Source organism: Chiloscyllium punctatum, chromosome 2, assembly GCF_047496795.1.
Source record: "Chiloscyllium punctatum isolate Juve2018m chromosome 2, sChiPun1.3, whole genome shotgun sequence".
NCBI lineage: Eukaryota > Metazoa > Chordata > Chondrichthyes > Orectolobiformes > Hemiscylliidae > Chiloscyllium > Chiloscyllium punctatum.
The window spans coordinates 5,373,880-5,388,526 of NC_092740.1; the positions used below are offsets into that span (position 1 = coordinate 5,373,880).

Consider the following 14,647-nt stretch of genomic DNA (forward strand, 5'->3'; position numbering starts at 1 on the left):
CTGACCCTCCGACAGTGCGGCACTCCCTCAGCACTGACCCTCCGACAGTGCAGCACTCCCTCAGCACTGACCCTCCGACAGTGTGGCACTCCCTCAGCACTGACCCTCTGACAGTGTCCACTCCCTCAGCACTGACCCTCCGACAGTGTGGCACTCCCTCAGCACTGACCCTCCGACAGTGTCCACTCCCTCAGCACTGACCCTCCGACAGTGCAGCATTCCCTCAGCACTGACCCTCTGAAAGTGCGGCGCTCCCTCAGCACTGACCCTCCAACAGTGTGGCACTCCCTCAGCACTGACCCTCTGACAGTGCCCACTCCCTCAGTCCTGATCCTCTGACAGTGTGGCACTCCCTCAGCACTGACCTACTGACAGTGCGGCACTCCCTCAGCACTGACCCTCTGACAGTGTGGCACTCCCTCAGCACTGACCTTCTGACAGTGCCCACTCCCTCAGCCCTGACCCTCTGACAGTGCCCACACCCTCAGCCCTGACCCTCCGACAGTGCCCCCTCCCTCAGCACTGACCCTCCGACAGTGGCCACACCCTCAGCCCTGACCCTCTGACAGTGCCCACACCCTCAGCCCTGACCCTCCGACAGTGCCCCCTCCCTCAGCACTGACCCTCCAACAGTGTGGCACTCCCTCAGCACTGACCCTCCGACAGTGCCCACTCCCTCAGTCCTGATCCTCTGACAGTGCGGCTCTCCCTCAGCACTGACCCTCTGACAGTGCAGCACTCCCTCAGCACTGACCCTCTGACAGTGCAGCACTCCCTCAGCACTGACCCTCCGACAGTGCAGCACTCCCTCAGCACTGACCCTCCGACAGTGCAGCACTCCCTCAGTACTGACCCTCCGACAGTGTGGCACTCCCTCAGCACTGACCTACTGACAGTGCGGCACTCCCTCAGCACTGACCCTCTGACAGTGTGGCACTCCCTCAGCACTGACCCTCCGACAGTGCCCACTCCCTCAGCACTGACCCTCCGACAGTGCGGCACTCCCTCAGCACTGACCCTCCGACAGTGCAGCACTCCCTCAGCACTGACCCTCCGACAGTGTGGCACTCCCTCAGCACTGACCCTCTGACAGTGTCCAATCCCTCAGCACTGACCCTCCGACAGTGTGGCACTCCCTCAGCACTGACCCTCCGACAGTGTCCACTCCCTCAGCACTGACCCTCCGACAGTGCGGCATTCCCTCAGCACTGACCCTCTGAAAGTGCGGCACTCCCTCAGCACTGACCCTCCAACAGTGTGGCACTCCCTCAGCACTGACCCTCTGACAGTGCCCACTCCCTCAGTCCTGATCCTCTGACAGTGTGGCACTCCCTCAGAACTGACCTACTGACAGTGCGGCACTCCCTCAGCACTGACCCTCTGACAGTGTGGCACTCCCTCAGAACTGACCTACTGACAGTGCGGCACTCCCTCAGCACTGACCCTCTGACAGTGTGGCACTCCCTCAGCCCTGACCCTCCGACAGTGCCCACTCCCTCAGCCCTGACCCTCTGACAGTGCCCACACCCTCAGCCCTGACCCTCCGACAGTGCCCCCTCCCTCAGCACTGACCCTCCGACAGTGCCCACACCCTCAGCCCTGACCCTCCGACAGTGCCCACACCCTCAGCCCTGACCCTCCGACAGTGCCCCCTCCCTCAGCACTGACCCTCCGACAGTGCCCACACCCTCAGCCCTGACCCTCCGACAGTGCCCTCTCCCTCAGCCCTGACCCTCCGACAGTGCCCACACCCTCAGCCCTGACCCTCCGACAGTGCCCTCTCCCTCAGCACTGACCCTCCGACAGTGCGGCACTCCCTCAGCACTGACCCTCCGACAGTGCCCACTCCCTCAGCCCTGACCCTCTGACAGTGCCCACTCCCTCAGCCCTGACCCTCCGACAGTGCCCACTCCCTCAGCACTGACCCTCTGACAGTGCCCACTCCCTCAGTCCTGATCCTCTGACAGTGCGGCACTCCCTCAGCACTGACCCTCTGACAGTGTGGCACTCCCTCAGCACTGACCTTCTGACAGTGCCCACTCCCTCAGCCCTGACCCTCTGACAGTGCCCACACCCTCAGCCCTGACCCTCCGACAGTGCCCCCTCCCTCAGCACTGACCCTCCGACAGTGCCCACACCCTCAGCCCTGACCCTCTGACAGTGCCCACACCCTCAGCCCTGACCCTCCGACAGTGCCCCCTCCCTCAGCACTGACCCTCCAACAGTGTGGCAATCCCTCAGCACTGACCCTCCGACAGTGCCCACTCCCTCAGTCCTGATCCTCTGACAGTGCGGCTCTCCCTCAGCACTGACCCTCTGACAGTGCAGCACTCCCTCAGCACTGACCCTCTGACAGTGTGGCTCTCCCTCAGCACTGACCTTCTGACAGTGCAGCACTCCCTCAGCACTGACCCTCCGACAGTGCAGCATCCCTCAGCACTGACCCTCCGACAGTGCAGCACTCCCTCAGTACTGACCCTCCGACAGTGCGGCACTCCCTCAGTACTGACCCTCCGACAGTGCAGCACTCCCTCAGCACTGACCCTGTGACAGCGCAGCACTCTCTCAGCACTGACCCTCCAACAGTGTGGCACTCCCTCAGCACTGACCCTCCGACAGTGCCCACTCCCTCAGTCCTGATCCTCTGACAGTGTGGCACTCCCTCAGCACTGACCTACTGACAGTGCGGCACTCCCTCAGCACTGACCCTCTGACAGTGTGGCACTCCCTCAGCACTGACCCTCCGACAGTGCCCACTCCCTCAGCACTGACCCTCCGACAGTGCGGCACTCCCTCAGCACTGACCCTCCGACAGTGCAGCACTCCCTCAGCACTGACCCTCTGACAGTGTCCAATCCCTCAGCACTGACCCTCCGACAGTGTGGCACTCCCTCAGCACTGACCCTCCGACAGTGTCCACTCCCTCAGCACTGACCCTCCGACAGTGCAGCATTCCCTCAGCACTGACCCTCTGAAAGTGCGGTGCTCCCTCAGCACTGACCCTCCAACAGTGTGGCACTCCCTCAGCACTGACCCTCTGACAGTGCCCACTCCCTCAGTCCTGATCCTCTGACAGTGTGGCACTCCCTCAGAACTGACCTACTGACAGTGCGGCACTCCCTCAGCACTGACCCTCTGACAGTGTGGCACTCCCTCAGCACTGACCTTCTGACAGTGCCCACACCCTCAGCCCTGACCCTCCGACAGTGCCCCCTCCCTCAGCACTGACCCTCCGACAGTGCCCACACCCTCAGCCCTGACCCTCCGACAGTGCCCACACCCTCAGCCCTGACCCTCCGACAGTGCCCCCTCCCTCAGCACTGACCCTCCGACAGTGCCCACACCCTCAGCCCTGACCCTCCGACAGTGCCCTCTCCCTCAGTCCTGACCCTCCGACAGTGCCCACACCCTCAGCCCTGACCCTCCGACAGTGCCCTCTCCCTCAGCACTGACCCTCCGACAGTGCGGCACTCCCTCAGCACTGACCCTCCGACAGTGCCCACTCCCTCAGCCCTGACCCTCTGACAGTGCCCACTCCCTCAGCCCTGACCCTCCGACAGTGCCCACTCCCTCAGCACTGACCCTCTGACAGTGCCCACTCCCTCAGCCCTGACCCTCTGACAGTGCAGCACTCCCTCAGCACTGACCCTCTGACAGTGCCCTCTCCCTCAGCACTGACCCTCCGACAGTGCGGCACTCCCTCAGCCCTGACCCTCTGACAGTGCAGCACTCCCTCAGCACTGACCCTCTGACAGTGCCCACTCCCTCATCCCTGACCCTCTGACAGTGCCCACTCCCTCAGCCCTGACCCTCTGACAGTGCCCACTCCCTCAGCACTGACCCTCCGACAGTGCCCACTCCCTCAGTCCTGACCCGGTGACAGTGCCCACTCCCTCAGCACTGACCCTCTGACAGTGCCCACTCCCTCAGCCCTGATCCTCCGACAGTGCCCACTCCCTCAGCACTGACCCTCTGACAGTGCAGCACTCCCTCAGCACTGACCCTCTGACAGTGCAGCACTCCCTCAGCACTGACCCTCCGACAGTGCCCACTCCCTCAGCCCTGACCCTCCGACAGTGCCCACTCCCTCAGCCCTGACCCTCTGACAATGCCCACTCCCTCAGCCCTGACCCTCTGACAGTGCCCACTCCCTCAGCCCTGACCCTCCGACAGTGCAGCACTCCCTCAGTACTGACCCTCCGACAGTGCGGCAGTCCCTCAGTTCTGACCCTCCGACAGTGCAGCACTCCCTCAGCACTGACCCTGTGACAGCGCAGCACTCTCTCAGCACTGACCCTCCAACATTGCGGCACTCCCTCAGCACTGACCCTCCGACAGTGCGGCACTCCCTCAGCACTGACCCTCCGACAGTGCGGCACTCCCTCAGTACTGACCCTCTGACAGTGCAGCACTCCCTCAGCACTGACCCTCCGACAGTGCAGCACTCCCTCAGCACTGACCCTCTGACAGTGCAGCACTCCCTCAGCACTGACCCTCCGACAGTGCAGCACTCCCTCAGCACTGACCCTCTGACAGTGCAGCATTCCCTCAGCACTGACCCTCTGACAGTGCGGCACTCCCTCAGCACTGACCCTCCGACAGTGCGGCACTCCCTCAGCACTGACCCTCCGACAGTGCAGCCCTCCCTCAGCACTGACCCTCCGACAGTGCGGCACTCCCTCAGCACTGACCCTCCGACAGTGTCCACTCCCTCAGCACTGACCCTCCGACAGTGTGGCACTCCCTCAGCACTGACCCTCCGACAGTGTCCACTCCCTCAGCACTGACCCTCCGACAGTGCAGCATTCCCTCAGCACTGACCCTCTGAAAGTGCGGCGCTCCCTCAGCACTGACCCTCCAACAGTGTGGCACTCCCTCAGCACTGACCCTCCGACAGTGCCCACTCCCTCAGTCCTGATCCTCTGACAGTGTGGCACTCCCTCAGCACTGACCTACTGACAGTGCGGCACTCCCTCAGCACTGACCTACTGACAGTGCGGCACTCCCTCAGCACTGACCTACTGACAGTGCGGCACTCCCTCAGCACTGACCCTCCGACAGTGCGGCACTCCCTCAGCTCTGACCCTCTGACAGTGTGGGACTCCCTCAGCACTGACCCTCTGACAGTGCCCACTCCCTCAGTCCTGATCCTCTGACAGTGCGGCACTCCCTCAGCACTGACCCTCTGACAGTGTGGCACTCCCTCAGCACTGACCTTCTGACAGTGCCCACTCCCTCAGCCCTGACCCTCTGACAGTGCCCACTCCCTCAGCCCTGACCCTCTGACAGTGCCCACACCCTCAGCCCTGACCCTCCGACAGTGCCCCCTCCCTCAGCCCTGACCCTCTGACAGTGCCCACTCCCTCAGCCCTGACCCTCTGACAGTGCCCACTCCCTCAGCCCTGACCCTCTGACAGTGCCCACTCCCTCAGCACTGACCCTCTGACAGTGCCCACTCCCTCAGCCCTGACCCTCTGACAGGACCCACTCCCTCAGTACTGACCCTCCGACAGTGCGGCACTCCCTCAGCACTGACCCTCCGACAGTGCCCACTCCCTCAGCCCTGACCCTCTGACAGTGCCCACTTCCTCAGCCCTGACCCTCCGACAGTGCCCACTCCCTCAGCCCTGACCCTCTGACAGTGCCCACTCCCTCAGCACTGACCCTCTGACAGTGCCCACTCCCTCAGCCCTGACCCTCTGACAGTGCCCACTCCCTCAGCCCTGACCCTCCGACAGTGCCCCCTCCCTCAGCACTGACCCTCCGACAGTGCCCACTCCCTCAGTCCTGACCCGGTGACAGTGCCCACTCCCTCAGCACTGACCCTCTGACAGTGCCCACTCCCTCAGCCCTGACCCTCCGACAGTGCCCACTCCCTCAGCACTGACCCTCCGACAGTGCCCACTCCCTCAGCACTGACCCTCCGACAGTGCCCACTCCCTCAGCACTGACCCTCTGACAGTGCCCACTCCCTCATCCCTGACCCTCTGACAGTGTCCACTCCCTCAGCACTGACCCTCTGACAGTGCAGTATTCCCTCAGCACTGACCCTCTGACAGTGCGGCACTCCCTCAGTACTGACCCTCTGACAGTGTCCACTCCCTCAGCCCTGACCCTCTGACAGTGCCCACTCCCTATGCGTCCATCTTTTGATTTCACTGTGAACTGACTGTATACAGTGGGGTCACCCCCACAGAGCAGACATTATCCTGTAACTATGGATCTGGCGATCCATTCCCCTCCCAGGCTGGTCTCCCTGAACCTGCAGTTTCTGATATTCTGACATGTCTGTTTCAGCTCGCCCCTCTCCATGAGTTGGTGAAGGGTGTGCCCTGCGCTGGGGTGAAGAGACATTACCTACAGAGAGCGATTCAGCAATACATCAACGAGCTCCATCCCTGTCAGTGTCGGCCGTGTCTGAACAATGGTCAGGCACTGGTGGTGGACTCCACGTGTCAGTGTTTCTGTAAACCTTACACCTTCGGGGTAGCCTGTGAGAATGGTGTGCTTGCCCAGGATCAGGAAAGTGGTAAGGTACCAGTCACCCACGTGTGTCTGACAGGGGGCTCTGAAACAGACATGGGCAGCATTGTTCGGGTGTCAGTGCCAATAGATGGCAACTCGCATTCCCTAAAGGATATTGGTGAACCTGGTGGGATTTTCCCAATTATCATCAACAGCTTCCAGACCAGCGGTAGACTCTGGCATGATGGGGTTCAAATCCAGGATCCCAGAGCACTACTGGCACCTCTGGATCAATCAGTTGGTGATCACACCATCAGTGATGGGAGGGTGGGGGTAGAGACGACATACAGCTGGGGGAGGGGAAACTACACGGGGAAGCGGGGGGGGGGGGGGGTTCACAGTCAGTGCAGGAGGGGAGAAGGTTGCAATTTGGAGAGGGGTGGGGATCATAGTATGAGCATGACAGTGTATTATCTCAATGAGGCTGTGTGTATGTTTTTACTAAATGAGGCTGTGTGTGTGTGTTTACTAAATGAGGCTGTGTGTGTTTTTACTAAATGAGGCTGTGTGTGTGTTTACTAAATGAGACTGTGTGTGTTTTTACTAAATGAGGCTGTGTGTGTGTTTTTACTAAATGAGGCTGTGTGTGTGTTTACTAAATGAGACTGTGTGTGTTTTTACTAAATGAGGCTGTGTGTGTGTGTTTACTAAATGAGGCTGTGTGTGTTTTTACTAAATGAGGCTGTGTGTGTGTGTTTACTAAATGAGGCTGTGTGTGTGTGTTTACTAAATGAGGCTGTGTGTGTGTGTTTTTACTAAATGAGACTGTGTGTGTGTGTTTTTACTAAATGAGACTGTGTGTGTGTTTTTACTAAATGAGGCTGTGTGTGTGTGTTTACTAAATGAGGCTGTGTGTGTGTGTTTACTAAATGAGACTGTGTGTGTTTTTACTAAATGAGGCTGTGTGTGTGTGTTTACTAAATGAGGCTGTGTGTGTGTGTTTACTAAATGAGGCTGTGTGTGTGTGTTTTTACTAAATGAGACTGTGTGTGTGTGTTTTTACTAAATGAGACTGTGTGTGTGTTTTTACTAAATGAGGCTGTGTGTGTGTGTTTACTAAATGAGGCTGTGTGTGTGTGTTTACTAAATGAGGCTGTGTGTGTGTTTTTACTAAATGAGACTGTGTGTGTGTGTGTTTACTAAATGAGGCTGTGTGTGTGTTTTTACTAAATGAGGCTGTGTGTGTGTGTTTACTAAATGAGGCTGTGTGTGTGTGTTTTTACTAAATGAGGCTGTGTGTGTGTGTTTACTAAATGAGGCTGTGTGTGTGTGTTTTTACTAAATGAGACTGTGTGTGTGTGTTTTTACTAAATGAGGCTGTGTGTGTGTGTTTACTAAATGAGGCTGTGTGTGTGTGTTTACTAAATGAGGCTGTGTGTGTGTTTTTACTAAATGAGGCTGTGTGTGTGTTTTTACTAAATGAGACTGTGTGTGTGTGTGTTTACTAAATGAGGCTGTGTGTGTGTGTTTACTAAATGAGGCTGTGTGTGTGTTTTTACTAAATGAGACTGTGTGTGTGTGTTTACTAAATGAGGCTGTGTGTGTGTGTTTACTAAATGAGACTGTGTGTGTGTTTACTAAATGAGGCTGTGTGTGTGTGTTTTTACTAAATGAGGCTGTGTGTGTGTTTTTACTAAATGAGACTGTGTGTGTGTTTTTACTAAATGAGGCTGTGTGTGTGTGTTTACTAAATGAGGCTGTGTGTGTGTTTTTACTAAATGAGACTGTGTGTGTGTTTTTACTAAATGAGGCTGTGTGTGTGTGTTTACTAAATGAGGCTGTGTGTGTTTTTACTAAATGAGGCTGTGTGTGTGTGTTTACTAAATGAGGCTGTGTGTGTGTGTTTACTAAATGAGGCTGTGTGTGTTTTTACTAAATGAGGCTGTGTGTGTGTTTTTACTAAATGAGGCTGTGTGTGTGTTTACTAAATGAGGCTGTGTGTGTGTTTACTAAATGAGGCTGTGTGTGTGTGTTTACTAAATGAGGCTGTGTGTGTGTTTTTTACTAAATGAGGCTGTGTGTGTGTTTACTAAATGAGGCTGTGTGTGTGTGTTTACTAAATGAGGCTGTGTGTGTTTTTACTAAATGAGGCTGTGTGTGTGTGTTTACTAAATGAGGCTGTGTGTGTGTGTTTACTAAATGAGGCTGTGTGTGTGTTTACTAAATGAGGCTGTGTGTGTGTGTTTACTAAATGAGGCTGTGTGTGTTTTTACTAAATGAGGCTGTGTGTGTGTGTTTACTAAATGAGGCTGTGTGTGTGTGTTTACTAAATGAGGCTGTGTGTGTGTTTACTAAATGAGGCTGTGTGTGTGTGTTTACTAAATGAGGCTGTGTGTGTGTGTTTACTAAATGAGGCTGTGTGTGTTTTTACTAAATGAGGCTGTGTGTGTGTGTTTACTAAATGAGGCTGTGTGTGTGTGTTTACTAAATGAGGCTGTGTGTGTGTGTTTACTAAATGAGGCTGTGTGTGTGTGTTTACTAAATGAGGCTGTGTGTGTGTGTTTACTAAATGAGGCTGTGTGTGTGTGTTTACTAAATGAGGCTGTGTGTGTTTTTACTAAATGAGGCTGTGTGTGTGTGTTTACTAAATGAGGCTGTGTGTGTGTGTTTACTAAATGAGGCTGTGTGTGTGTGTTTACTAAATGAGGCTGTGTGTGTGTTTACTAAATGAGGCTGTGTGTGTGTGTTTACTAAATGAGGCTGTGTGTGTGTGTTTACTAAATGAGGCTGTGTGTGTGTTTACTAAATGAGGCTGTGTGTGTGTGTTTACTAAATGAGGCTGTGTGTGTGTTTTTACTAAATGAGGCTGTGTGTGTGTTTACTAAATGAGGCTGTGTGTGTTTTTACTAAATGAGGCTGTGTGTGTGTGTTTACTAAATGAGGCTGTGTGTGTGTGTTTACTAAATGAGGCTGTGTGTGTTTTTACTAAATGAGGCTGTGTGTGTGTGTTTTTACTAAATGAGGCTGTGTGTGTTTTTTACTAAATGAGGCTGTGTGTGTGTGTTTACTAAATGAGGCTGTGTGTGTGTGTTTACTAAATGAGGCTGTGTGTGTTTTTACTGAATGAGGCTGTGTGTGTGTGTTTTTACTAAATGAGGCTGTGTGTGTGTTTACTAAATGAGGCTGTGTGTGTGTTTTACTAAATGAGGCAATTGTGTGTGTTTTTACTAAATGAGGCTGTGTGTGTTTTTACTAAATGAGACTGTGTGTGTGTTTTTACTAAATGAGGCTGTGTGTGTGTTTACTAAATGAGGCTGTGTGTGTGTGTTTACTAAATGAGGCTGTGTGTGTGTGTGTTTACTAAATGAGGCTGTGTGTGTGTTTTTTACTAAATGAGGCTGTGTGTGTGTGTTTTTACTAAATGAGGCTGTGTGTGTTTTTACTAAATGAGGCTGTGTGTGTGTGTTTACTAAATGAGGCTGTGTGTGTTTTTACTGAATGAGGCTGTGTGTGTGTGTGTTTACTAAATGAGGCTGTGTGTGTGTTTTTACTAAATGAGGCTGTGTGTGTGTGTTTACTAAATGAGGCTGTGTGTGTGTTTTTACTAAATGAGGCTGTGTGTGTGTTTACTAAATGAGGCTGTGTGTGTGTGTTTACTAAATGAGGCTGTGTGTGTGTGTTTACTAAATGAGGCTGTGTGTGTTTTTACTAAATGAGGCTGTGTGTGTGTGTTTACTAAATGAGGCTGTGTGTGTGTGTTTACTAAATGAGGCTGTGTGTGTGTTTACTAAATGAGGCTGTGTGTGTGTGTTTACTAAATGAGGCTGTGTGTGTGTGTTTACTAAATGAGGCTGTGTGTGTTTTTACTAAATGAGGCTGTGTGTGTGTGTTTACTAAATGAGGCTGTGTGTGTGTGTTTACTAAATGAGGCTGTGTGTGTGTGTTTACTAAATGAGGCTGTGTGTGTGTTTACTAAATGAGGCTGTGTGTGTGTGTTTACTAAATGAGGCTGTGTGTGTGTGTTTACTAAATGAGGCTGTGTGTGTGTTTACTAAATGAGGCTGTGTGTGTGTGTTTACTAAATGAGGCTGTGTGTGTGTGTTTACTAAATGAGGCTGTGTGTGTGTTTACTAAATGAGGCTGTGTGTGTGTGTTTACTAAATGAGGCTGTGTGTGTGTTTTTACTAAATGAGGCTGGTGTGTGTGTTTACTAAATGAGGCTGTGTGTGTGTGTTTACTAAATGAGGCTGTGTGTGTTTTTACTAAATGAGGCTGTGTGTGTGTGTTTACTAAATGAGGCTGTGTGTGTGTGTTTACTAAATGAGGCTGTGTGTGTTTTTACTAAATGAGGCTGTGTGTGTGTTTTTACTAAATGATGGCTGTGTGTGTTTTTACTAAATGAGGCTGTGTGTGTGTGTTTACTAAATGAGGCTGTGTGTGTGTTTTTACTAAATGAGGCTGTGTGTGTTTTTACTGAATGAGGCTGTGTGTGTGTGTTTTTACTAAATGAGGCTGTGTGTGTGTTTACTAAATGAGGCTGTGTGTGTGTTTTTACTAAATGAGGCTGTGTGTGTGTTTTTACTAAATGAGGCTGTGTGTGTGTTTTTACTAAATGAGGCTGTGTGTGTGTTTTTACTAAATGAGGCTGTGTGTGTGTTTACTAAATGAGGCTGTGTGTGTTTTTACTAAATGAGGCTGTGTGTGTGTGTGTTTACTAAATGAGGCTGTGTGTGTGTTTTTTACTAAATGAGGCTGTGTGTGTGTGTTTTTACTAAATGAGGCTGTGTGTGTTTTTACTAAATGAGGCTGTGTGTGTGTTTACTAAATGAGGCTGTGTGTGTGTGTGTTTACTAAATGAGGCTGTGTGTGTTTTTACTAATGAGGCTGTGTGTGTGTGTGTTTACTAAATGAGGGCTGTGTGTGTGTTTTACTAAATGAGGCTGTGTGTGTGTGTTTACTAAATGAGGCTGTGTGTGTGTTTTTACTAAATGAGGCTGTGTGTGTGTGTTTACTAAATGAGGCTGTGTGTGTGTTTTTACTAAATGAGGCTGTCTGTGTGTGTTTTTACTAAATGAGGCTGTGTGTGTTTTTACTAAATGAGGCTGTGTGTGTGTGTGTTTACTAAATGAGGCTGTGTGTGTGTGTTTACTAAATGAGGCTGTGTGTGTGTTTTACTAAATGAGGCTGTGTGTGTGTTTTACTAAATGAGACTGTGTGTGTGTTTTTACTAAATGAGGCTGTGTGTGTGTGTGTTTACTAAATGAGGCTGTGTGTGTGTTTTTACTAAATGAGGCTGTGTGTGTGTTTACTAAATGAGGCTGTGGTGTGTGTTTTTACTAAATGAAGCTGTGTGTGTGTGTTTACTAAATGAGGCTGTGTGTGTGTTTACTAAATGAGGACTGTGTGTGTGTTTTTACTAAATGAGACTGTGTGTGTGTGTTTACTAAATGAGGCTGTGTGTGTGTGTTTACTAAATGAGCTGTGTGTGTTTTTACTACATGAGGCTGTGTGTGAGTGTGTTTACTAAATGAGGCTGTGTGTGTGTTTTTACTAAATGAGGCTGTGTGTGTGTTTACTAAATGAGGCTGTGTGTGTGTTTTTACCTAAATGAGGCTGTGTGTGTGTGTTTACTAAATGAGGCTGTGTGTGTGTTTTTACTAAATGAGGCTGTGTGTGTGTTTACTAAATGAGGCTGTGTGTGTTTTTACTAAATGAGGCTGTGTGTGTGTGTTTTTACTAAATGAGGCTGTGTGTGTGTTTTTTACTAAATGAGGCTGTGTGTGTGTTTTTACTAAATGAGGCTGTGTGTGTGTGTTTACTAAATGAGGCTGTGTGTGTGTTTTTACTAAATGAGACTGTGTGTGTGTGTTTACTAAATGAGGCTGTGTGTGTGTTTTACTAAATGAGAGCTGTGTGTGTGTTTACTAAATGAGGCTGTGTGTGTGTTTTTACTAAATGAGGCTGTGTGTGTGTTTTTACTAAATGAGGCTGTGTGTGTGTGTTTACTAAATGAGGCTGTGTGTGTGTTTACTAAATGAGGCTGTGTGGTGTGTTTACTAATGAGGCTGTGTGTGTGTTTTTACTAAATGAGGCTGTGTGTGTGTTTACTAAATGAGGCTGTGTGTGTGTTTTTACTAAATGAGGCTGTGTGTGTGTGTTTTTACTAAATGAGGCTGTGTGTGTGTTTTACTAAATGAGGCTGTGTGTGTGTGTTTACTAAATGAGGCTGTGTGTGTGTGTTTTTACTAAATGAGGCTGTGTGTGTGTTTACTAAATGAGGCTGTGTGTGTGTGTTTTTACTAAATGAGGCTGTGTGTGTGTTTTTTACTAAATGAGGCGTGTGTGTTACTAATGGCTGTGTGTGTGTGTTTACTAAATGAGGCTGTGTGTGTGTTTTTTACTAAATGAGGCTGTGTGTGTTTTTACTAAATGAGGCTGTGTGTGTGTGTGTTTACTAAATGAGGCTGTGTGTGTGTTTTTACTAAATGAGGCTGTGTGTGGTGTTTTACTAAATGAGGCTGTGTGTGTGTTTTTACTAAATGAGGCTGTGTGTGTGTTTACTAAATGAGGCTGTGTGTGTGTTTTTACTAAATGAGGCTGTGTGTGTGTGTGTTTACTAAATGAGGCTGTGTGTGTGTTTTTACTAAATGAGACTGTGTGTGTGTGTTTACTAAATGAGGCTGTGTGTGTGTTTTTACTAAATGAGGCTGTGTGTGTGTGTTTTTACTAAATGAGGCTGTGTGTGTTTTTACTAAATGAGGCTGTGTGTGTGTTTTTACTAAATGAGGCTGTGTGTGTGTGTTTACTAAATGAGGCTGTGTGTGTGTTTTTACTAAATGAGGCTGTGTGTGTGTTTTTACTAAATGAGGCTGTGTGTGTGTTTACTAAATGAGGCTGTGTGTGTGTTTTTACTAAATGAGGCTGTGTGTGTGTGTTTACTAAATGAGGCTGTGTGTGTGTGTTTACTAAATGAGGCTGTGTGTGTGTGTTTACTAAATGAGGGCTGTGTGTGTGTTTTTACTAAATGAGGCTGTGTGTGTGTGTTTACTAAATGAGGCTGTGTGTGTGTTTTTACTAAATGAGGCTGTGTGTGTGTTTTTACTAAATGAGGCTGTGTGTGTGTGTTTACTAAATGAGGCTGTGTGTGTGTTTTTACTAAATGAGGCTGTGTGTGTGTTTTTACTAAATGAGGCTGTGTGTGTGTTTTTACTAAATGAGGCTGTGTGTGTGTTTTTACTAAATGAGGCTGTGTGTGTGTTTTACTAAATGAGGCTGTGTGTGTGTGTTTACTAAATGAGGCTGTGTGTGTGTGTTTACTAAATGAGGCTGTGTGTGTTTTTACTGAATGAGGCTGTGTGTGTGTGTTTTTACTAAATGAGGCTGTGTGTGTGTTTACTAAATGAGGCTGTGTGTGTGTTTTTACTAAATGAGGCTGTGTGTGTGTGTTTTACTAAATGAGGCTGTGTGTGTTTTTACTAAATGAGGCTGTGTGTGTGTGTTTTACTAAATGAGGCTGTGTGTGTGGTGTTTACTAAATGAGGCTGTGTGTGTGTTTTTACTAAATGAGGCTGTGTGTGTGTGTTTTACTAAATGAGGCTGTGTGTGTGTTTTTACTAAATGATGCTGTGTGTGTGTGTTTTACTAAATGAGGCGTGTGTGTGTTTTTACTAAATGAGGCTGTGTGTGTGTTTTTACTAAATGAGGCTGTGTGTGTGTGTTTACTAAATGAGGCTGTGTGTGTTTTTACTGAATGAGCTGTGTGTGTGTTTACTAATGAGGCTGTGTGTGTGTTTACTAAATGAGGCTGTGTGTGTGTGTTTACTAAATGAGGCTGTGTGTGTGTTTTTACTAAATGAGGCTGTGTGTGTGTGTTTACTAAATGAGAGGCTGTGTGGTGTGTTTTTACTAAATGAGGCTGTCTGTGTGTGTTTTACTAAATGAGGCTGTGTGTGTTTTTTACTAAATGAGGCTGTGTGTGTGTGTGTTTACTAAATGAGGCTGTGTGTGTGTGTTTACTAAATGAGGCTGTGTGGTGGTGTTTTTTACTAGAATGAGGCTGTGTGTGTGTTTTTACTAAATGAGACTGTGTGTGTGTTTTTACTAAATGAGGCTGTGTGTGTGTTTTACTAAATGAGGCTGTGTGTGTGTTTTTACTAAATGAGCTGTGTGTGTGTTTACTAAA

General features: G+C 49.9%; 1 protein-coding gene across 1 annotated transcript in view; it reads left to right on the top strand.

The window, feature by feature from the left end:
• The window catches only part of LOC140493666 (complement component C7-like), a 108,382-nt gene that overhangs the window by 88,316 nt on the left and 5,419 nt on the right, over positions 1-14,647 (top strand). Inside the window, exon 5 of the mRNA XM_072592383.1 lies at positions 6,298-6,694. Within this exon, the coding sequence (XP_072448484.1) occupies positions 6,298-6,694 (397 nt within the window). The remainder of the gene's footprint in view (positions 1-6,297; positions 6,695-14,647) is intronic.